Source organism: Ochotona curzoniae, unplaced genomic scaffold, assembly GCF_017591425.1.
Source record: "Ochotona curzoniae isolate NIBS_2020 unplaced genomic scaffold, NIBS_Ocur_1.0 scaffold_1852, whole genome shotgun sequence".
Taxonomy (NCBI): Eukaryota; Metazoa; Chordata; class Mammalia; order Lagomorpha; family Ochotonidae; genus Ochotona; species Ochotona curzoniae.
Window position 1 is genome coordinate 34,766,427 of NW_024467087.1, and position 24,929 is coordinate 34,791,355.

General features: G+C 46.6%; 3 protein-coding genes across 3 annotated transcripts; 2 read left to right on the forward strand and 1 right to left on the reverse strand.

The window, feature by feature from the left end:
• The first annotated feature begins 10,535 nt into the window (after positions 1 to 10,535).
• On the forward strand, positions 10,536 to 10,967 carry LOC121169064 (histone H2B-like). Its single transcript, XM_040999531.1, has one exon. It carries the CDS (start codon positions 10,536 to 10,538, stop codon positions 10,965 to 10,967), a length of 432 nt encoding a protein of 143 aa, XP_040855465.1.
• A 9,227-nt stretch (positions 10,968 to 20,194) lies between these two features.
• On the reverse strand, positions 20,195 to 20,626 carry LOC121169065 (late histone H2B.L4-like). The gene has a single exon (XM_040999532.1). The coding sequence runs from the start codon at positions 20,624 to 20,626 to the stop codon at positions 20,195 to 20,197; it is 432 nt and encodes a 143-aa protein (XP_040855466.1).
• A 1,234-nt stretch (positions 20,627 to 21,860) lies between these two features.
• Positions 21,861 to 22,265, forward strand: LOC121169066 (histone H2B type F-M-like). Its single transcript, XM_040999533.1, has one exon. The coding sequence runs from the start codon at positions 21,861 to 21,863 to the stop codon at positions 22,263 to 22,265; it is 405 nt and encodes a 134-aa protein (XP_040855467.1).
• Positions 22,266 to 24,929: the final 2,664 nt, after the last annotated feature.

Consider the following 24,929-nt stretch of genomic DNA (forward strand, 5'->3'; position numbering starts at 1 on the left):
TCTGGTATGAAATCATCTCTGCCCCCTGGCAATGATGGGATATAGCAGCAAGGAACAATGCAACAATTCCTCCCACCCTGCCTCCTGCAGTCACAGGAGGAAGAGGTTTTTTTGTTTGTTTTGGTTTGGTTTTTTCCCTCATTTATCTTCCCTCTCATCCTTTCCCATCTCACCCAGAGATCTGCATGGGTGTGCAGTCCATAACCTAAGTAACCTAAATAACAAATATTTTTAAATAAATTGAAATTGAAAAAAAAGTTGTCTTTCTTGTTAATTCTCAGTTCATCAGGAAATTCTACTAAGATTCCATTTCTTGGGTATTCTGATCTATTAATGAATTACTTTAATATATTATCATGCACCATTTCTAAATAAAAATTCATCAGAAAACATAATTACATATAAATCTGGGATTTTTCATATTTATTCTTCTACTTGAATCATTCAAATGATTTCCCTTTTCTCTGCTTCAAGCTAACCCTTTAAAAATAGAAAACCATCTCAACCCTGGATGACTGAAATTTCATGTTTTATAAAGTAAAACAAAAACCTAGAAGTTTAACATTTTATAAAGCAAGACAAACATCAGAGCATGATATTTTTCGTTTGAATGTAATAATTTCAAGGTATGACTTTTTTTTCCTTTATTTTATTTTGTAGCTTATTGATATAGCTTGTCTGGAAATATTTACAAAAGCAGCTGCAATCATGTATATGGCCAAATGGGTTTCTAGAAAGATCTTGAGACAATTCAGTACGGGAAAGGATAATATCTTCAAATAAATGGTTTTGGGAAAACTAGATAGCAACATGAAAAAGAAAATTACACTCACACACTTATACCACCTACAAAAAATGCATCAAAATGGATCAAAAACCTAAACTAACAGCTACAACCACAAAACTTTTTAAAATGTGGGGAAATCTTCATGACATTCATGACATTAGCCTTCGCAGTTATTTCCTGGATAAGATAGCAATAATACTGGCACAAAAAAGTAAAAATAGGTACACTGCATCAAAATTAAAACTTTCTGGGGTAGACATTGCAGCATATCAGGTAAAGCCACTGCCTGCAATGCTACAGTTTATGGAATCTGGTTCGAATCCCAGCTGCTCAATTTCTGACCCAGCTCCCCATTAATGCACCTGGGAAAGCAGTGGAAGAATGCCTGACCTGAGTCCTTGGGACCCTGTACCCACATGTGACACTTGGAAGATGCTCCAGACTCCTGACTTCAGACCAGCCTAGCTCCAACCATTGCAGTCATTTGCAGATAGATAGATTTTTTAAAAGATTTATTTATTTATTTTTATTGGAAAGGCAGATATACAAAGAGGAGGAGAGACAGAGAGGAAGATCTTCCATCCGATGATTCACTCCCCAAGTGGCCACAATGGCTGGAGCTGAGCCAATCTGAAACCAGGAGCCAGGAGCTTCTTCCAAGTCTCTTATGCGGGTGCAGGGTCCCAAAGCTTTTCCAGGTCACAGGCAGGGAGCTGGATCAGAAGCGGGTAGCCAGGATTAGAACCGGTGTCCATACAGGATCCCAGCACAATAAAGGCGAGAACTTCAACTGCTACGCTATCTCGCCAGGTCCGATAGATAGATCTTTGTTTCTCCTTCTCTTTCTAACTTTGCCTTTCAAATAAGTAAATTTTAAAAAGCCTTGGAACCCTGCACCCACATGGGAGACATGGAAGAAGCTCCTGGCTTTAATCAGCTAAGCCAAATGGCAATTATGGTCATTTGGGAAGTGAACCAAATGACCATAATCTCTCTCTCTCTTTCTCTCTCTCTCTCTCTTTCAGCACCTTCTGCTGGCATAGCTGAGCTGGCTGTCTTGTCCCAGTGTGAAACTGGGCTTGAGTCCACTGCACAGGCATCAGCAATTGAGAAGGCCCAGTCCTGGTACACACACTCTAAGATCAGCATAGTTTGTACATATCCCTGAAGACAGGATTTGAGCTTGGGGAGTGCCCCAAGAAATCTCATCTGGGAAGTCTCACAGTTGACTCTTATGTGCATCAGCAGTGCAGGGTCAGAATTGGTCTGTCACCTGCACCAGCCAATATACAGGCAGGTGGATGCAGCAGCCTGGTCAGTTCCACCCCCAGTCCCATCTCTCATGTGAACTAATGGATGCTGCAGTTTAGGCCACACGCATGCTGACAGGTGCTAATGCCTTGCCCGGCCCAGTCTGCCACTAGCTCTGGCTCCTTTGCTCACCAGCAGAAACTGTTGCTTATCAGAGTACTTCCCACAATTTCCCTAGCAGGTCTACTCACAGCCCTAGATCTTGCACTTGCCAGGTGGTACTACGGTCCATCATAACACAACTTAAACCCAGTCTCAGCATTTGCTAGCAGGTGCTGCAGCCTACCCCAGCCTGGTCCAATCCTAGGTCTCACGTGAACTAGTGAGTATTGTCATCCAACTTGGCCTGGCTTGTGCCATGTCCTGGCAGGTGTTACAGCCTACTCATACTGCATTCTGTCTCTCATGCATGCCAGCAGGTGCTACAGCCTGGCCTAGCCTGACCTGTCCCCAGACTCAACCAATATATATGATGAGTGTTGCAACCTTGTCTTGCTTGGCTTTCATCCAGCTCCAGCTGTTGTGCAACAAGAGCTGCTGCCTAGCAGGGGAGTTCCCTTACCAGACCCACAATCTCAGGTGTGCCAGCTGGTGCCACAGCCTTGTTTGGCATGTTCTTTCGTCAACTCCGGACTTTGCATGTGCTGCCGGATGCTGCAGCCTGCCCCAACTCAGCCTTCTCTAAGCCCCAGCCTTTGTGTCAGGAGGGTTCTGTGGTCCAGCCTGGCTAAGCCCATCACTACCCGTAGTTCTCTGCCTAAACTGCCGGGTATTGCAGTCCCACAGAAATAAGTCCACGGTTCCCCTACAGAATATACTCCCAGGTCCAGTTGTCTGCATTTTGTTGGGTGCTGTGACCCAACCTGATGTGGCCACCCCCTGCTCCATCTCTCACAGGCAAGTGCTGGGGCCTAGCCTAGTCAAGCATGTCCCTCACCCACAGCTTTTGTAAGTGCTGAGGCATGTGATGCTATTTAGTCTAGCTAGGTCTCCTGTGTGGGTGGGTATCTTAACCTGACCAGGACATGTACTCTGGTTTCCCCTCTCTAAATTACTCCTTCTCAGCTCCCTTGCTTACCTTCAAGTGCAGTGACCCTATCTGCTGAAGACCCAGAAGTCATTTCTCCCCTGTCAAACATGCCCTCATCTGCTCCTACTCCAATACATCCCCAGACCACCTTCCTCAGGCTGTTGCAGGATTTTTGACTCCGAGTATGGCAGCAACCTCAAATTCTTGTCTAGCAGGAAAGAAGAATTTTCATGCGGACACAGTTTAGTTTTAAAGCAAGATTTATTAGAAAAGCTGAGAAGAGAAGACTCCTGTCCTAGCAACAGGAGGGGGTTTTGAGATAGAAAGGACTTACCTCCTGCCATAGTGGCAGGAGGAAAAGTAAAAAAGAACCCTAGTGCTCTGCCATAGTGGCAGGAGGAAAATGAGAACCCTAGTTCTCTGCCATAGTGGCAGGAGGACAAGAAGCCGAACCCCAGTGCTCTGCCATAGTGGCAGGAAGAGAAGAACCCCTATGAATGGTGGGGAATGCACCTTTTAAAGGTTTCCCTCAAAGATGTTTCTCCATGAACAAAGAAAATTCCTTCACATTGATCACTTTATTTTTAAAATACTTATTTTTATTTAAAAGGCATATTTACACAAAGGGAATGAGAAGCAGAGAGAATCTTCCATCCACAAGTTCATTCCACAGTGGATGAGGATATTGGCCACAAACAGCTGGACAAGTCTGAATCCAAGAGCCTAGAGCTTCTTCAGGTATCCCATGTGAGTTCAGGGGCACAAGGGCTTGAGTCATCCTCTGCTGCTTTTCCAGGTACACAAGCATGGAGCTGGTTTGGAAGTAGAACATCCAGGACTGGAACCAGTGACTATATGTAATACTGATGAAGGATTATCCTGCAATATCATGGCACCAACCCCTCATTGATCACTTCAATGTCTGCATTCATATACTACAGTTTGCTTCTAGTTATATCCTAGTAAGTAGTAAGTAATCAAAAGAAAATTTATTGAATCTTCATTATGTATGCAAACAAATATATACATGGAGAAACAAAGTGAGTGATCTTTCCTTTGGAATTATTTCTTGGGCAAAATTTCTGAACTGGAATACATTTGTTCAAAAGTATGACCATCCTCATCTGCTTTTGTTAAGCACTGTCATAGAAATCTGCATAGGACTGATTATGAATGCAGGGTTTAAACTTCAGCAACACTTACTAGGCTGCTTCTGCCTACACAAATTGGTTACCGCACTTCTCAGAGTCACCGTGGAATCATTTCTGAAATGGGTGCTGTGACAGTGCCCTTGAGATAGAAATGCTTCCAGGATAGTGCAGACCATGAATTGAGACTACTTGTTATTCCAATCAACATTTCCAACATACATATTTCCCCAATGCCCTATAAGTGTTAGGTTTGACCATTCAAAACCTGCTTATGTTGATCAAATAGGTTAAAAAAAAAATCGGTACTTTGCAGGCCTAGTACAGTGGCCTAGTGGCTAAAGTCCTCACCTTGAACACGCCGGGATCCCATATGGGTGCCAGTTCTAATCCCAGTGGCCCCCCTTCCCATTCAGCTCCCTGCTTGTTGCCTGGGAATGCAGTTGAGGACAGCCCAAAGTTTTGGGACGCTGCACCCCTGTGAGAAACACAGAAGAAGCTCCTGGCTTCTTGCTTCGGATTGGCTCATCCCTGACCATTGCGGTCACTTCGGGAGTGAATCATCAGGCAGAAGATCTTCCTCTCTGTCTCTCCTCATCTCTGTATATCTGACTTTCCAATACAAATAAATAAATCTTAAAAAAAATTGGTACTTCTTTGTATTTATGCTTTCTTGTTGTAGAACAAGATTCATACATTTTTCAAGTACTTGTTTATCACATATATTTTTTGTTATGTGAATCATCAGTCTTCTCTCTTTTCAAACATTTACGTTCAGGAAATTGTTGGTATTCTTCCAGATTCCAGTAAACTTTTAAAAATAGTACTTTTTAATATCGTTTACATAGGGTATACATTCCCATCAGGTAGGGAGGTTCAGATACAGAGGAAGGTAGCTGGTACATATGTTTCAGTTTTTTTGTCTTATTTCCTGTGTCCACCAGGCAGGTAGCGGAGGAGTCACTTCTTGCTGCCAAATTACATCAGCACCTAGGAATGGGAGATGGTTACCCAATGATGGCCTAGAAACCCCAGTGCGGAGAAGAGTATCCCAAAGTGTTATATGAGTAGTTTGACAGCTTTAAGAAGTTGTTGGTTTCATTGTTCCAGGAATGAGAAAATCTTTTCAATGTCTACTGGTTAACAAAATCTATTTCAATGCATACACTCACCCAGATACTTGCTATCAAAAATCAGCCAGGAAAATTGTCCAACCTGTTCTGATTTCCATATTCTGACAAAGTACTTAATGTCCTTTGCTTGCCTAGATGAGCTGGGTATCATGTCCCCCTATGCATCTGGACATGCTGTCCACTGCATAGGCATCAGCAAACTGAAGAAGCCCAGTCCTGATACACATACTGCAAAGTTGGACCACAGATTCTGTGATTTTTCCCTGTGGCCAGGGATTGAGTCCAGTGGTCCAGTTGGGGATTCCCTCCCAAGAAACCTTGCTTGAGTTAACCTCAGATTTGACTTGTGTGCATCAGCCAGTGCAGGGTCGAATTCGATCTGTTACCTGCACCAGCAATGCACATACTGGTAAATGCAGCAATTATCTGGTCAGTTACGCCCCAGCCCTATATCTCACACAATCTGGCAGGGGAGCTGCATACCTCCCTACAAGACCTGATCCTCAAGTATATCAGTGGGTGCTGTGGCCTAGTCAGTCGACATCAATAACCCCTACAAGACCTGCCCCATTCTGTTTTTTCACTTGCCAGTCTCTGCTTTGTCCTAACCAGGTCAAGCCCACATCCAATCCAGGTCTCACACACACCCATATGGGTTCTTCCATGTACTGGTCCACTGCACTCAGTAGACAAGAAAGCTGAGAAGGAGTGGTTCAGATGGGGGAAAACTGGAGAGAATGTCTTGGCCAGACCAAGGCACCTGCCCACTTGAGAACCCTGGGCTGGGCTAAGTAGCATCCTCTGCTTTGCCTTAGTGATCACAAAAGCTGGGGCCGGGGAGGAGCTGAGGAGGGTAGGGTGTCTACTGGACTAGGCCACAGTATTTGCCCAAGAGTATTGGAGCAGGAGATGGAGCACATCACATTGCACCACAGAACCCAGCAAAAATCAACAGAACTGGATCTGGCAGGATGGATTCTGTATGTGCATTGTGGGCTTGATTCTGTGGGAATCACAGAATCAACACCCAGCAGTTTATACAGAGAAAAGGGGTGGTGATGGGTCAATCCAGGAAAACCACAAAACTCACCTGGCAGGAATCCACCTGACACACAAAGAAGCGGCATAAGTTCGGATGGGGTCAGGCTGCCAGCATATTCAATGGGAAAGGCTGAAGTCAAACCATGTCAAGCAGGGCCTCTGTCCCTACCCCTGCTGGCACATGTGAGATCAGAGCTAGGAACAGACCTGATGTGGAAACAAGGGGAGCTTGCAGCTCGATCTGTGTAGCATCGGAACCAGGGCAGGGCGTAGGCTTGGACAAGCAAATCTGCACCACTCCTCAGCATTTGTGTGGGCAGGATCTGGCAACAAGCCAGGCTGAACCAGACCTTAGGACCTGTTGGCACGCAGGAAAGCCAAGACAGGATGTGGACCATGCTCAGCTGGGAAAGCTGAGAAACACATCAATAATAAATCAGACTGTGGGTAGGCCAGGCAAGGCTAGATCTAAGCACAAACAGGTATGCACAGGACCTTGGTCAGGGAACGGGTCGGGAAGGGGAACGATGGGAACTCCCCCAATGACCTGCAGCTCCCACTGGTGAGTAAACAGCTGGGCTGTGGTATTACAAGGGTTGGAAATACTGCAGCACTCATGGGAATACCTGTGGGCTGTGTCTGGAGGTGGGCAAAACTAGGCTAGGCTCCAGCACTTGCACCTACTGGTGCTTACAAACACCAAAATGGGTGTGGAACAGGCAAGCATAGGTTGTGGCACCCACCAAATCACATGAGAGCCGGGACTGAGGGTAAGGCAGGATGGGATCAGCTCTAACACCCATCAGTGACAACCAGAATGGGTACAGGACAGTCGAGCACTACCCACTGGTGAGTGCTGGAACTAGGGGAGCCATGGCAGTCTGGGTTGCTTGGAGTGGCCTGGTAGGTGAACTTGGAGAACTTCCCTGCCAGGCATAGCTCCTGCTATGAGAGAGCAAGAGATATGGGGCTGGGGAACAGGTTAGAACAGGCTGGGCTGAGCTGCAGCACCTGTTAGCGAATATGAGAGCTGGGTCTGAGGGAAGGCTGCACAGGATTAGTCTACAGCATACACTGGCATGAGTGAGAGCCAGTACATGATCGAGGCTGGGTAAGGCCTCAGTACCCACCAGCGAGTGTCAGAGCAGTGGGTGGGCCATATCAGGATAGGCCACGCACCCAATAGGACACAAGAGAAGCTGATCTTGGGAGCAGATTCTGTAGCAGAATTGTGGGTTCGCCTCTGTAGGACTGTAATACCTGATGGATTACATGGAGAGCTGGGGATGGTGATGGGCAGAGCCAGGCTGGACCACAGAGCTCACCTGACAAGAACACACTTGACACTGATGGGGACTGGGGCTGGAAGAAGTTCAGCTCCCTCTACAGAGCCTTAGAGTCAGGAAGTGACACCAGCATGGTAATGAGAGAGTCAGGTCTGGGGTGCTTCAGGCTGTAACACCCACAGTGAGAGCCAAATGGGTATGGGGCAGTCAAGCTAGGCTGCACTACAGCATATCTACAACATATCGTGGCACGAGTGGGAGCCAGTACATGATGCAAGTCAGGCCAGATTGGACTGCAACACCCATTAGTTCACATGACGGTTGGGTGTGGGCCAGGCTGGGTTAGGTTGCCACACCTACTGGCATGCACAAGAGCCAAACTGAATGTGATCAACTGAGTTAGGCCACAGTACCAGCAAGAAAGTGTCAGGGCTGGGTACAAGTCATGTTGGATGCACCACAGTGTCTCCTGGCAGGCACAAGTTCTTAGACTGGGAACTTGCCTGGCAGGAGAATGGTGGGCACTCAACTGCTAAGCTACTCCTATTCCTGGTAAGCACCAGAACCAGGGCTTGCAGGGGTTGGGCAGGTTAAGCAAGGCTGTGTCACTTATTAGCATAAGTGAGCACTGGGTTTGGAGGCCAGTTGGCCCAGCTCAGCACAAGAGTTGGATGACATTTGGCTGTGCTGAGCTGGGCTGTGGTGCAGCAGAGGCTGGCACATGCAGACAGACACAAACACAAAAACAATAGGAGGGCCAAATGTTAGTTCTTTGGGGTCACCCTGACTACGCCTGCACTCACTGGTGCAAATAAGAGTCAAGTCTGAGGTCACTCCAGGTGATGTTTCTTACGGGGACCCCCCAACTGGACTAATGGACTCAAACTCTGGCCAAGAGAAAATCACAGGATGTGTGGTCTGGCTTTGGAGTGCGTATATCAGTACTGGGCTTCCTTAGTTGCTGATGCCTGTACCATAGACAGCTGTCTCACCAGAGGATGGAAAGGCAAACAGGTTGAACAATTCTGGCCAAGACTGCAGAAATTGTATGGGTCTGTGGATGTACTAAGTTTGACTTGGTCATCCAATACACCTTGGAAAGATTTGTTCAATTTTTATGGAATGAAGCCCACATCTCAGAACCATCAAAAGCACTCAGGTAATACACATTGAACACAAGTCCCCACATCCAGGCTCTCCAAGGTATGATAAAATGACTGTCCCACAACCCCAAGAGCTGATGTAGGTGACAGTAAAGACTAGACCCGGCACTGTTGCCAAACTCAGTGCTCACAGAACATAAAATTAAAACATGAGTCCCACACACCTTCTTCCCAACCTTGCCACTACCCATATGACAGGAGGTAAATACAGACCAGCATTTCTATAAACCATACAAATGAAATGAAAAATAAAATAAGAAAGTTTTTTTTAAACAAGAAAGTACAACTTCTGTTTGCATGTCTCTCCTGTCATGCACCACAAATCTTGAAGCCTCAGAGATCAGAATGGACACATTGAGTGCTTTGTCTGCCAGTGCACAGGAGGAGCCAGGATGGCAGAAGCAATAACTGCTCTCCTTAGCTTGCAGGGTGTCTGTGGGAGACCAGGGACCTGGGTGTCCAGCTGCGGTCACCTGTTCTGATGAAAATTCCCAATGAATGCAGGAGAAGGGAAAACCCCAAACCACAGTCTCCCAGCAGTGCTGATTCCCCAAGTCCTGTTCCCATTCACCAGCACCGGGCTCCATGGTGCCATGGTCCACCTCTGCCTCCCCTGGTGAGCAGACTGGTCAGCACGGGGCCCAGAAGTCACCTCAGCCACCTGTGACAGGAGAAGTCCAGGCTGCAAGCACAGCATGGGCACCTGCTTCCCCAGGTACCCAGCAGCAGGACAGCCTGAGCCTCAGCCTGTCCCAGGTACCCAGCAGCCTCCCAGACTCCTTGGCAATGACTGTCTTCAAGCATGCCCTGGATCCTGCCCACCAGCTCTGCAACATCAACAGCTCCACTGACTAGGGTCACCAGAGAGATGCCCAACATGGCTCCCTCTTGTTCCCCATGAACTGCACAGCCTGTGGACATGGAGGGCACCAAGGCCTCCTGAAGTTCATCACCCGCCATTAGCAGCCAAGGGTCCCCTGTCCCTCCCTGACAGGGGCTTTGCCGAGACACCATCTCAGGGGAAATGTCCTGAACACTGACTACACTGGGGATGCACCTAGGGGTGGGACAGGGGTCGTTCTGGCATGATCAACACAGACTTTCCGGACTTGTACACCTTCTGAATTCCATAGTATTCTATAGCCTTCGTGACACATCTCTCCAGGAAAATGCACAATTCCTCATCCATCCATAAAATGGTCAGCTCTACAAAATCTACCCTCAAGAGCCCTTGTGTGTTTCATATCAAGTCAAATTCTTTGGCTGATAATATCCAATTATTGTGTTTTATTGAATACGACAAAGAGACAGAGAGCGCATGCGCACTAGCCCTGGTCTGAACCCAGCATGAGGAACCTTCGTCCTAAGGCATGCTGGGGTCACGTGCGCTGGTTTAAAGTAGCACGCGAGAGCCAGCCCAATCAGAATCTTTCTCACTTGGATACAAGGTCACGACTTGCAAGCGTTCCTCTGAGTGGCTGGTGAGAGTCCACGCGGGAGAGCTGACCAAGCCCACGCAGCTCCACGTCACAGACTTGCAGTTTGTGACGTCAGGCCAAGCTGCCTATATAAAGAGCGCAGGCTTGGGGCCTCTCGGCTTGTCTGTGCTTCCCAGCCACAAGCCACTGCCTCCGCCATGGCTGAGCCGGGCTCTCCCTCGCCTGCTGAGGAACCCCTGGTCTGCCAGGACCCCGAGAAGGCGTCCTCACCCAACGGGAAAGAGGAGAAACCCAGGCCCCGCCACCGCCACCGCCGCCGCCGCCGCCGCAGCCGCTTGGGCACCAGCCAGCAGCCAACCTTCGCCATCTATTTCCCGAAGGTTCTGAAGGAAGTTCACGCAGGCCTCAGCCTGTCCAAGGAGGCCAAGGCCGTCCTGGACTGCTTCGTGAGAGATCTGTTTGAGCGCATTGCTGATGAGGCCGCCAGCCTGGTCCGCAACAAGAAGGGCTCCACCCTGACCTATAGAGACATTCAAAGTGGGATGCGCCTCGTGCTGCCCACTCAGCTCTACACCTACGCCGACAGCCAGGCCAACAAGGCCCTCATTAAGTTCATCTCCAGCAAGTGAGCCACCTCGGGCCTCCTGTCCCTGCCCACCCGATGGCCACCCTCTCAGCGGGAAAGACCTGCAGCATTGCACACGGGGACTCTACCAGGGCTTGGGACAGACCGTGCCTGGCATATTTCGTGGACACTCTTCATGGACTTACTCACCTCATCGATTCTACTAGATTCTCTATGATGGGTACCATCTCCTCCAAGGAGAATGGGGAGAACTTGTATGCATTGTGCATTTATTAAACGCCTTATTCAATGCTCATTTCTGTCAAGTGTGTTCTTGTAAGATAGCTCCTTGTCCCAAAGCCAGTCATGGTTTTTCATGTTACTGTTTGTTTTTCATACTCTCCTTAGCCACAGGGACATAGGTGAGATGATGGGCAGCTTTAGTGTGTATGAAATGATCAATACATAGAATTGATTACCTCGCGTAGATCACACACACGTCTTCCACTTTCCCCAACACATCCTTTCCCTGAATTCACAAGAGCCAAAATTTTTGTATACAGAATGTCATGTGTAGTACATGACACAGTGATATTTAGTGAATTGAAGCCATTCTAATAAATGATTGGTGGAAGCCAAGTTTTCCTTTTTTTTTCTTATTAGTTTTGTAATATCTGTGAATGGTATCAAAGTGATACTGGGTACAGGCAGAGAAATTTCTTCCTTCGCATAGAAAATTGAAACTAGATAGATATCCTCAGCTTCCTCCATGCCTTGTTCCTGTTCTTCAATGAAAGGCTTTCAGACTGAAATAATTTTGATGTTAAGGATAAGCTGTTCAGAATTTTCCCTTAACAGAGAGAAAGAAATTGCCCTTCTATTCATAGACTGTGAAGGTGTGTTTGAGACAGTGAGAGACTTCTACCAGCTGCTTTGCCTGCAGTGCTGTGGCTGGAAGTGTGTAGCTGGAAACTCAGTTCAGCTCTCCCACATGAATGATGTGATCCCAGGTAATTGAGCTGAGGCTGCTGCCTCCTAGCATGTGCAGCAATGGGAAGCTAGCTTCAGGGGTGGGGCTAGGACTCAGCAGGTTCTGCAGTGTGGGATGTGGGCATCTTAGGTCAAACACCCACTCAGGTTTAATTTTTTTTTAATTCATTTTTTTGGTCCACTTCTTTTTCTACATGATTGATATGATCAAATGGTTTTTCTTTCTATGTCAATCTGAAAACTACAGAAATTTCTAAGATTTAAATTTCTTGCTTCTGCCAACTCATCATGCAATATTCCAAGTTTGCATGAAATAGTCCTAGCCAGGGAAGATGGCCTAGCTCTGAGATTATTTTCCAGATCCTCTCAAAAATTTAGTATGGTTTTTGTTGTTGCTGATTTTTTTTTTAAAGAGTAGCATTCCGGGCCCGGCGCGGTGGCGCAAGTGGTTAAGGTCCTCACCTTGCAAGCCCGGGATCCCATATGGACACCGGTTCTAATCCCGGCAGACCCACTTCCCTTCCAGCTCCCTGTCTGTGGCCCGGGAAAGCAGTCAAGAACGGCCCAAAGCCTTGGGACCCTGCACCCGTGTGGGAGACCCAGAAGAGGCTCCTGGCTTCGGATCGGCATAGCATCGGCCGTTGCGCTCACTTGGGGAGTGAATCATCGGACGGAAGATCTTCCTCTCTGTCTCTCCTCTCTGTATATCCGCCTTTCCAATGAGAAAATAATAAAAATAAATCTTTAAAAAAAATAAAAACAAAAAAAGAGTAGCATTCCTTGTATTAACAGAGATGAAAAACTAATATGATTTGGGGCAATCTATAAAGAAAGGCTTTGGGAGAACTGTTAAATATATTGTGATATGTGTCTATTGTATTACCACTTTGTTAGCTCTATTTGAAGAGTGATATTCTCATGCCTCATTTCTGTCAGATTTGTCTGTGCTTGTTGCAGGAAGCAGGGATGTAGGACCAAACAAGCAAACAAAAATTCTCAGTAGATTACTCTTAACTCCCTTATTGAATTCTAAGTACCATTCCTGTCCATCATCTGAACATTTATGGAGATAACTTTGAAATTTATTTATTTCCTTTATCCTTAGGTGACATCCAGTTCTTCCAAGCCAAAGAGATGATAAAGTAATAGACACACTAAACTGGCTGTTCGTGAAATATTTATGTTGATTAAGTCATAAATATCCTGCTATACAATAGAACATGTATGTTTTCTCATTCTACGTAAGGACTCTTATTTTTCAAGTTGGATTAAACTGTAAAATTTTAAAATATTATTTATTTTGGGACCCAATGTGGTAGCCTACTGGCTGAAGTCCTCGTCTTGAATGCGCTAGGATCCCATATGGGGGCCGGTTCTAACCCTGGCCACCCTACTTCCCATATAGGTCCCTGCTTGGGCCTGGGAGAGCAGTTGAGGTCCCAAAGCCTTGGGACCCTGCAGCCATGTGGGAGGCCTGGAAGTGGTTCTGGACTCCTGGCTTTGAATGGGCGCAGCTCCAGCCGTTGTGACTGCTTGCGGAGTGAATCAATGGACAAAAGATCTTCCTCTCTCTCCTTGTCTCTGTATATCTGACTTTGCAATAAAAATAAATAAATCTAAAAATATGTTATTTATCTTTATTAGAAAGGCAGATTTATAGAGAGAAGTAGAGCTATGGAAAGATCTTTCATTAACTGGTTCACTTCCCAAATGGTTGCAATGGCTTTCCCAGGCCACAAGCAGGGAGCTGGATAGGAAGTGGTACAGCTGTGACACGAACTGACACTCATAAGAAATGGCAGTGCTTGGAGGTGGAGGATTAGCCAAGTTGATCCAACATGTCAGCCCCGAAGGCAGGAGCCTCTTCCGGGTCTCCCACACGCGGGTGCAGGGTCCCAAAGCTTTTGGGTCGTCCTCGACTGCTTCCCTGGGCCACAGGCAGGGAGCTGGAAGGGAAGCAGGGCTGCCGGGATAGAACCGGCGGCCATATGGGATCCCGGGCGTGCAAGGCGAGGACCTTAACCACTTGCGCCACCGCGCCGGGCCCATGTACATGGTATTTTTTAAAAAAGATTTATTTATACTATTTGAAAAGCAGAGTTAGAGAGAGAGAGAGAGAGAGAGAGAGAGAGAGAGAGTTCTTCCTATCACCAGTTACTTCCCAAATGACCACAACAGCTTGGGCAGGGAAAGTCACAAGCCAGGATTGTGGAAATCCATTTGGATCTCCCACATGGGTTAGGTAAGGGATCAACCAGTTGGGCCATCCTCATCTACCTTTCCAGGTACATTAGCAGGGAATCTGGATTGGAAGTGGAACAACTGGGAGTTGAACCAGTACTCACATGGAATGTCAACATTGCAGGTGGTGGTTTAACTCACTATGTCACAATGCTGGCCCTAGTCCCTGACACATTATTAAGGGGAAATTATATTATACAACAGTATATGCACAATTACCAAATTTTTATTTAGAAAAACATATGAATATTTTTATAGAAAGAAACAGGAATAACATGTATTAAAATGTAGGGTTGTCCCAGGAGCCCTGAGCAGTTCGCAGAAACAAAACAGTAAACTTCCTTCGGGACTAGGGAGGGGAGCTTTCTCTAGTCCTTGCTTGGTTCCAAATTTGGATCCCCACCCTCTCCTGCAATGACCATCAGGATCACTCCGGACACCCCGCAAAACAAACAAACAAACAAAAAATCTAGAATAGATAGAGAACAACAAGGAAAGCTTAGAATCAGACAGGAAACGGTCATCATGGATTCATTTATATCTTCCTAGGTGGGACACAAAGATTAGTTACTCCTCACTAGGGTATTGAAGATTTCTCTGCACACCCCTCCTAAAACTGTTCTGCACCTAAACTGTTGACATATGTCTTGTTAGAATTATAAGCTAGTCTAGACTACCCGAAAAAAAAGCCAGGTTCAGCAAAATCATGCTTCAACGCTATAAAATGCTAAATACTAAAATGAGGATAGACACGAGACAGCTGAATAGTACCCTATAGCCATTTTAAGGTGTATAGAAGCTGGTTGTATATAAACTAAAATCGAAATATCAATGAAATAGTCACAGGATATGGTAAAGAACTTGCATTTTTAAAAACATATTGGTTACTCAATACTATGTCAATTAATTCCATAATGTTATAAATTGTTACTGATATTATGCTGGGGCTTTTACTTGATCGGGATGATACTCTGCCGGCTCTACCTTCAGACCAGAGATGGTCCCCCCAACAAGCTGTTGAATTTATCTGGGCAATAAGATGCTGGACTCTATGCTTGGTATATGCTTGCAATGAAAGAATCTCATGTGAACTTGAACTGTGGTAATGCAACAAGGTGGAGGAATCCACCATGGGGGGGGAGAGTTTGGGGAGGGGTGGGGGGAATCCCAGTACCTATAAAACTGTGTCACATAATGCAATGTAATTAATAACAAATAAATAAAAATGTAGTGCTGTCTGTAGAATTTTTAATTGTATTCTGCAGTTTTCCACCTTTTGGTAATAGAGTATAATTTTAAATTATATAATAGTCAATTCTGTAAAAGCTAAATAAAATCATGAACATGTGTGGTAGGGAAAGACACAAATAATTTTGGAATCTGCTTGATTGAACCCAGTATCATTTTAACACATAATGCGCAATGCAAAAGCTTGCATTTAGAAAACTTGTTTCTGCTCATGCTAATCAGTACATATTGACATACATTTATATTGTTTGGTGCATTCCTGAGCTACTTTGAAAAAAAGAGAAAATATATTTTTCATTTTTTGGCAACAGATTTCTCAATTATGGCATAAAAGCAGGAAGCAATTCTTTTATAACAGACTCCACTTTGGGAAAGTACAATAAGTGGCCTAAAACTTTCAGAGCACATTTGATTCCCTTACATATGCATGTACTCATTCACACTGTTTTATTCTGCACAAGGGAACTTCAAAAAGTTCAGGCAACAGAATTGAATGATAAGATTGGGAGGGGGCAATGTGAAACACTTTTAAAATTCATACCTTGTTTTGTACTATACATTTCTCACAAACCTTTACCTTTCTAGTTTAAGAGCACATCCAACTTACTGGAACTTGACCATCATAAGCAGTGATGAAATCTATTCTCCTTGGCTGAGATGTCATCAGATCAAGTTCTTTTTTTTTTTTTTTTTTGCCAGTTCTTACTTCCCATTGGCAGACATGCCCTACTGCTATGGCTTCCCTTCCTATTCCTGTCACTGTTAAAGAGATTTTCCTAAAGTTCAGGCATTCTCTGCTCAAAAGCCTATAGAAACTCATCAGCATCAACCAAAGAAGACCACATTTTTTAGCTAAGCATTTAAGGCCACTCCAAAGGGGCATTATATACCAGCTTACTGACCTGAATATTGTACTCAGCACCAACATCACTCTCCTTTTCCATCAAAAACACCCTGAATTACCTTCTCTACTCCTGGGCTCACACTACTGCCACTTCCCCAAAACCTCTAGCTAACTTTGCTGTCAGTTGAAATCCCATTTATCCTTCAAGACCCCCAAAGGTTGCTTTGTATTCTCTGAGCCTCCCCCATCTGTCAACTCAAAAGTAAGCACTTCTTCCTAAGCTGTCCTCAACAGCACTTTTAACACCTGAAATAGTCTTTGATATCGCTGCCTCCTACTGGCTGCTGGAGGGTAAGACTGAATATCATCTTCATCTTCCTGTTGTGTCTGCATGTTGTTATGTACAAATTGGGGTCTCCACTTTTGAGTCTCCCAAGACTATGCACAATTTGGCTCTTGCTTGCTCTTAGTTTAGTTTCTACCAGTCTTTTCCTTCTTGCATCTACATTGGGCTTCTTTCAATTTCCCCCACAGGACTAAGTGCTTCTCTACCGTAAAGTTTTTGCTCATGCTGCCTTTCTGCCTGAAGATCTTTTTCATCCACTGTCTGTCTCATAAACTCCTGTTCATTGTTCTTCTCTAAGCTTGGAATGGCATCAATGTTTCCTTATTCAGTGACATGGGCCCAAGTGTCTGGGCCATCATATGCTTTTTCCCTCCAGGTACATTAGCAAGGAACTAAACAGGAAGCACAGCAGTGAGGACTCAAATGTGTGCTGCTATGGGGTGTCAGCTTCAAAGGCAATGGCTTAATCTACTGCACCACATCACCATATTTAGGAAACTTTCAATTAAATTGTATTTGTTCTATCAATTTCATTACCCTGGCTGAATATTTTTAATTTGCTATTAATTTTGATACGAGAGCTGAATATCTGATTTTTTTCAAAGTATCCATTCAAATGTACCATCTGTTAAAGAATTCATGATTAATTATTACTTCTTTCCCTTGTTTGTCTTTGCAGTAAACTACACTCTTAGATCATCATTACCCATCAAAAGACTCTCCCTGAATTACTCACTGTACTGAACACACAGTTATCCAGCTTCACTTTATCTCAGCCACACTTGTCCACTCTTATGGAACCAACGACCTGTGTCAATCCCATGATATCCTCCGAGTTCCAGCCAGAGCCCTGTTTTGGTGCTTTATGTTTTCCTCAATCTTCTGTTTGATCTCTGAACTTACAATTAGATAAACACAGAAAGCAACAGAAGAAAAAAGATGAAGTGTTGAAGGACTTCATTTACTTCTCACAATGAAGTATGTGAAGGTCAATCTACATGCAGATAACTATGCACAATTATTTCAAGCCATATTAAACACATTGGCATCTTGATTCAACAACAACTCACATAACTTCATAGTGTCTTAATGAAACTTTCTGTTTGGTGTCACAGTTCGTGTGAAAAGCTGTGTGTCTCTTGTCTTAGTGTAATTGTATATTTTCTTTTATCAGAGAGCAAAGACAGAGAAAGAAGGATATTTCCACATCCACAGATTAATTCTGCAAATGTACCAACAAGCCTGGGCTAGAATAGGAGAAACCCTGGAATGCAAAACTAAATCCAGGTCCCCTGCTAGAGTGGTCGTTTCTAACACACTGGAGCCATCATTGGCTGCCTCAGAGAATGAGCATTAGCAGGAGTGTGGATCAAGAGCAGAGTAGTTGAGACTTGAAAGCAGCAATCCAACATGAGCTGTCAACACCCCAAGCTGTTACTGATGCCACTGTCCAAATGAATGACTTAGAAGGCTCCGTGAGTATTCAGAGATTCATTGCACATACACACAATGGTTTTGAGGCCACATTCTGCAAAATTTACTTGCTGCTGTTATAGTATAGGTTTTTCTTATTTTCTTGTTGATTTTGCTGCAGCCAGCAAGTGTTGGGGTCTGTGTGATGGATATGGAAGACAAGAAGGTGTGAAGAATATTCCTTTGCAGGCCCTTTGCAGGCAAGGCGGCAAGGAATGTCCCGCTGTGTGGCTAGGCCCTGTGGATGTCTCTACAACACCTGAATGCAGCTCCGCCTCCCTTTGCATGGGATACCGGACAACCCCATTGAGATTTCTGTAATCTATTTAGGCATTGTCTGCCTTTGCGGAGTTACTGTTAAATATCAATGGGAGCTTAGAAGCTGATGTTGCTGTTACTGTTTTTTTTTTTTTTTTAGCCAAAAAGCTGTTATTGCTGTTATGGCTGCATCCTGTGGCAATATGCTAATCAAGGGTGCTAACTCACCCTTTTGATCAAGGGTGTTCTGTCTTCAGGGGTAGTGGGAATCTATTCTTTCCCTCTTTCTTTGATCTTTTAGGTCCCTTCCTTCCTTGATTGTCTCAAGAACAAGCTGTAGAATGATGAATTGTGGTAGGAAATATGTTATTCATTGATATGCACCATTATTGAAAACTTTTTCCTAGCCTTAGGTGAAACAAATGGCAGAGTTATCTTTAGAAACACCCACTTGACCATGACATAAAAAGTCTGAGCCAGAGTTTGACTGATTTTGTATAAATAAAGCGGACAGCTTTTGTGCGTCGTCCATTATGATGATGAAGTCCTAGTGGTCCGTCTCTTTTTTCTTAGAGCCTCATCCAAGCACCCTTCGCGAGTTCCGAACTCAGCTGGAGCTGGACTTCAGCACGCAATGAGCCTAACCCACTGCTAATCCGGATTTATATTTTAAAATCACCATTACAATAAGTTAGTTTGGAAGCAAAAACAACTGCCAGATAATACGACTGCCATGGCCTACACTTTGCAGGCTCCAGATCAAGGTTGGTGGTGGTTCACCAGCCCGTCCCCTGCAGATCCCAAGTTTCTAGCTCCTGGCTGTCCCTCATAGTGTGTAGTTTCCTCCTAGGCTCTCCCTGTGCACACTAAGTATTGATCTATTCTGCTTGTACAATCACTTCTCCCAAGACAAACATGGCAGGGCCCAATGCAAGGGCTCAATTGGCTAACTCACCCTCCTCAACCGCGAGAATATCATATGAGTAATGATATGTATCCTGCATGCTCCACTTCCCATTCAGACCCCCTGCTTTTGGCCAGGGAAAACAGCAGAGGATAGCCAAAATACTTGGGTCCTGCACCCATATGCAACACCCTAAGGAAATTCCTGTCTCCTGGTTTTGTATTGGCTCAGCTCTGACCACTGTGGCCAGTTGGAGAGTGAACCAGTCAATGGAAAATTTTCAGACTCTCCTCTCTGTAGATCTGCATTTCCATTAAAAATCAGGAAATCTTAAAAATGAACCTACACTTAGTGCAAGCAACAAAGTGTTTTTGTTGTTGTTATTCTTTTAACCAAAAGACGGCTGTCTTTTTGGAGTAGACTGCTCAATCTGCAGGACTTGCAGCAGTCATTACAGACTACAATGTACTGGGGCCTAAACGGTGCCTTGAACCTGTTATTGAGGTTAAATATTCACATATTTAAGTGAATTCAGGGAAAGGATGTGTTGGGGAAAGTGGAAGACTACGCCAAGTTCTTAATTTAATGTATTATCATTTCATACACACTAAAGCTGCCCATCATCACACCGATGTTCCTGTGGCTAAGGAGAGCATGAAAAACAAACAGTAACATGAGAAACCATGACTGGCTTTGGGACAAGGAGCTATCTTACAAGAACACACTTGACAGAAATGAGCATTGAATAAGGCGTTTAATAAATGCACAATGCATACAAGTTCTCCCCATTCTCCTTGGAGGAGATGGTACCCATCATAGAGAATCTAGTAGAATCGATGAGGTGAGTAAGTCCATGAAGAGTGTCCACGAAATATGCCAGGCACGGTCTGTCCCAAGCCCTGGTAGAGTCCCCGTGTGCAATGCTGCAGGTCTTTCCCGCTGAGAGGGTGGCCATCGGGTGGGCAGGGACAGGAGGCCCGAGGCGGCTCACTTGCTGGAGATGAACTTAATGAGGGCCTTGTTGGCCTGGCTGTCAGCGTACTTGTAGAGCTGAGAGGGTAGCACGAGGCGTATCCCACTTTGAATGTCTCTATAGGTCAGGGTGGAGCCCTTCTTGTTGCGGACCAGGTTGGCGGCCTCATCAGCAATGCGCTCAAACAGATCTCTCACGAAGCAGTCCAGGACGGCCTTGGCCTCCTTGGACAGGCTGAGGCCTGCGTGAACTTCCTTCAGAACCTTCGGGAAATAGATGGCGAAGGTTGGCTGCTGGCTGGTGCCCAGGCGGCTGCGGCGGCGGCGGCGGTGGCGGCGGTGGCGGGGCCTGGGTTTCTCCTCTTTCCCGTTGGGTGAGGACGCCTTCTCGGGGTCCTGACAGACCAGGGGTTCCTCAGCAGGCGAGGGAGAGCCCGGCTCAGCCATGGCAGAGGCAGTGGCTTGTGGCTGGGAAGCACAGACAAGCCGAGAGGCCCCAAGCCTGCGCTCTTTATATAGGCAGCTTGGCCTGACGTCACAAACTGCAAGTCTGTGACGTGGAGCTGCGTGGGCTTGGTCAGCTCTCCCGCGTGGACTCTCACCAGCCACTCAGAGGAACGCTTGCAAGTCGTGACCTTGTATCCAAGTGAGAAAGATTCTGATTGGGCTGGCTCTCGCGTGCTACTTTAAACCAGCGCACGTGACCCCAGCATGCCTTAGGACGAAGGTTCCTCATGCTGGGTTCAGACCAGGGCTAGTGCGCATGCGCTCTCTGTCTCTCTGTCATATTCAATGAAACACAATAATTGGATATTATCAGCCAAAGAATTTGACTTGATATGAAACACACAAGGGCTCTTGAGGGTAGATTTTGTAGAGCTGACCATTTCATGGATGGATGCTGGGTTCATGAGGAAATGTGCATTTGGCCCCAACCAATTCTTCATCATGGGCAGCTTTCTTGAGCTGATCCAAATGTACCTTTGGTTTCCTGTCTCTGAATTGCTTCATCTAAGTCCCACTGCCTACCGATGACTGCAATGACCTGTTCCTCCTAAGGCCACACACCCAAGTCCTTCCCTGTCAAATACACCATTAGTGGCCACTCACTCCAACATATCCACCCACCCTCTCCTGGGGGCGGGGTTTCATGTTCAAGCACACCATTACACAACTTCCCCACTTACTTCGATGAACATTATGAACTAGGCAAGTGTGCTGGCACACTGGTATAGTTAACACAAATTTGGTATTAACCAGGTTCAGAATGCCTGCCAGCCTTGGGCTACTTTTCTCCCAGCACTTTAGCACTTGTCCAGGTACAAGGCAACCTAGGCAGCTGCCCGAGGCTGAAGGAGAAGTAGAACATTCAGACTGCGATGTTGGAGAAGCCATTTCCAAGTGCTCCTACACTGGTGTCAGCTTAAGTGCTCTGATCTGCTGACCCATCTTCATGAGCCTTTCCATCTAGAGCTAGGAGCTGCTCAGCAGCGCTCCCTGTGATTGGCTGCTCTGTCTCTGGGCGGAATAGCTGTCCAATCACGCGTGAGCCGAGCAAGTGTGTGGAGGGGGAGGCAGGGGGCAGCAGGCCTGTCATCCTGTCTGGGGCGGAGACTGCCGGATCGGGCAGCCGTCCTGAGTATATAAGCCAGACTGCAGCGCCACCCGCGGCGACAAGGAGATGGCTGAGCCCCATGGTGACTCGACTTCTGAGGAGACCCAGGAGCCAGCCTCGAACCCTCCAAGGGAGGAGACACCTCGACGCCGCTACCGCCACCACCGCCGCCGCCACCGCCACCAAGGCCATGAACACAGCTTCGCCGGCTGCTTCCCCAGGCTTCTCCTGAGGCGCCATGAGGACCTCACTCTGTCCAGGGCGGCCAGGAGCCTGCTGGACAGTTACGTGAGGGAACTCTTGGAGCGCATCGCCCAGGAGGCCTCCTGCTTGCTCCGGGAGAGGAACCGCTCCGTCCTCACCCACGTCGAGATCCAGGACGCCATCCAGCGCCTGCTGTCTGGCGAGCTTCGCCTGGTCTCTGTCTTCCAGGGCTCCAATGCCCTCCTGAATTACCACAGACACAACTGAGCTGCCGAGGCGCTGCCCAGCGTCTCCCCACAAAGGCTCTTTTCAGAGCCACACACTGAGGCGAAAAGCCTGTAGCACTGTCTCTGAGCACCCACCCCGGGCTGTACCCCCAGTCACTCTCCTTGTTGCTTCACATCGCAGGCCTGACTAGCATAGCTTACACTGCCCACACTGCACACCGTGCGTCCTCTGTGTTTCTTTTTGGTTTTGTTGTTCCGACCTCCCAGTAGGTTGTTCTCCCCGCCTTCCGGTTGGTGTTCTATCCCCTCCTTGATGGTTACCACCAGCTCTGATTCCAGAAAGGAGCCCACAGAGGCTGTACCCTGAGGCCCACAGAGGCTGCACTGGCAGGCTGCTTTGGCAGCTGTTCCCCGAGTGTTGGGTGGTGATTGTGGGCACAGTGTTCTGACTCCGCAAATCGTGTATGGTTCCTGGTCCCTGACGACATACAAATTCTGTTTCTCTGAGACAAGACCCCAGAGGTGGGGGAGGAGAAAGAAGGGGTTGGAGGCTGTTGATCATTGGATGGGGAACCTTAGGAGGCCATGGTGTCCTCCATGTTCTCTGCTACAGGCTGGCCAGGTAAGTGGAGGGACTTGTGTTGGGTATCTGTCTGGTGGTCATGTTGCAGTCAGAGGAGCACTTGATGTCACACAGCACATGGGCGGCCATGAGGACGCTGGGCTGTCAGACATGCCTCACCCAGGAGTGAGTGAGGTTGTTCCTGCACCCAGGACAGGCCGAGGTCTATGTTCTCCTGCTTTCAGACACTGTGCTGGTACTGTCTGAGTTCCGTGAAGATTAGACTCTGCTCAGAAGTCGGGTGAGTGGCAGACTCGGCCTCTGGGGTGCCATGGGTTGGTGTAAGGGAACCCCACACGGATGGGTGGGTGCTTCGTATGGTACCCATTCCGTACCCAGCTGTCTTCCCCCTCCCACTAATGTCTCTTTTCAGAGCTGCCCACTGAGGCTGAAAAATCCTGGAGCAGTGCAGCTGGAATTATTAGATTGTATTGATGTCCTGGGCCTTTGTTGAAAGCACTAGGGACCCTGCCTGAGACCTGGCTGACTGGATTGAGCTCCTGGACCTGGCTTCAGGGACATCCAATAATACCAATTTTAGAACTTAAGGAAAGAAGAGCAGATGGGATATTTCTATGTCCCTCTGTCTGTCAGTTACTGTAAAATATTGGTCACATTTAGGGGAAATCTGGGCTAGAGAGAGCCATTGGGAGACTGAGTAGGTCTTTGAACTACTGAATCACTCTCCAAGTGGCAACAATGACTGTGGCTGGGACAAGCTGAAGCATGGAATCAAGATCAGGCTAATCTTGGCTTTGGGCAGTAAGGGCTGCAAGTGCTTGGGCTATCATCTTCTGCTGACTCCTGAGCCACACTGATTAGCAGGGAGCTGCATGGGAAGTAGTGCAGCTGGGAACAGGTGCTCCCAGGGCAAGCCAACATGGCAGGCTGCACTGTAACTGTGTTGCAGAAGTGTAAAGTGGTAGCATGGGCACTTGGTCCTGCAGGTGAGATATCTGCCATGATGACAATATCTAACATTGGAAGGCCTGAGTTCCAGTTCAGGATCTGTTTCCATTCTGGTTTTCTGCTCATGCCCACTGTGAGATTCCGCAAGTGAGGGCAAGAGCTGTTGTGCTCCAGTCATTCCCATGCAGACCTGCATTTTGGTCCCGGTGCTTGGATTAGGCCTAGTTCATGCAATATGTTTAAAAAAATGTCAGTGTGGAATCAACGGTGGGCATTTCTTGTCTTTCTCCCTCTGTCTATAGCTATGCTTTTCCTTAGTTTTGAAAACTGGTATTCATTTCAAAGGCTGAGTCAGCGAGAGAGAAGGAGAGCCAGGATAGAGAGACATATTTTCCTTCCTTCTGCTTCTCACACAAATTGACCAACATCCTCGGTAGGACCACAGGGAAGCCTGGATCCTGTCATTCCACCCAGGTCTCCAGTGTGGGTTGGAGGGACCAGAAGATGATGAAAATGCTCCCTTGCTTTTCCATTTACATCAGCAGGATCAGGATCAGGATCAGGATCAGGGCAGGAGCAGCCTGAACTCAGATCCTGGCTTTGATATGCATTGTTGGAGATGCAACTGCAGATTAACTTTCTTGAATACTATGCTGGCAGACACTCTGCTCTTTAATTTCACTAAATCGTTGGCTGATACATGTTTTGAAGCTAAACTTTCTTATGATAGGAAGTGAAGTGAGAGGTGAGTATTGCAGGCATTTGGGAACTGGACTTGCCCCGGGGGTGCGGGGGGCAGAGATAACTGTATTGCCTCCGACTCATCCTTCTCCCCTTCTCTGCCTCTGCCCATGTAATTCACGCAGTCTCTAAAATAAATAAAATTTGTTTTTGAGAGCTAAAGCTGTGGGCTGTGCATCAATTGTGCAGTTTATGTCTGCAGATGCTCACATGCCACATCATGGAACCTGGTTTACAGTCCATGTTGCCTCCCACACTTAGCTTCCTGCCTATTGACTGTGCACAGCAGTAGGTCCTGGTTCAAGCTCTAGGGACACTGCCTCGGACCTGGAAGACTGCAGATAAACTTCCAGTCTTACCTTCCTGCTGGTCCAACGTGAGTGGTTTTGGAATTTTTGCAGGAAAACAACACGTGGAAGATTGCAGTCCGGT

Bases quoted from the DNA above. Each gene is read 5' to 3' on its own strand.
- LOC121169066 (XM_040999533.1), top strand. From the start codon at position 21,861: ATGGCTGAGCCCCATGGTGACTCGACTTCTGAGGAGACCCAGGAGCCA.
- LOC121169064 (XM_040999531.1), top strand. From the start codon at position 10,536: ATGGCTGAGCCGGGCTCTCCCTCGCCTGCTGAGGAACCCCTGGTCTGC.
- LOC121169065 (XM_040999532.1), bottom strand. From the start codon at position 20,626: ATGGCTGAGCCGGGCTCTCCCTCGCCTGCTGAGGAACCCCTGGTCTGT.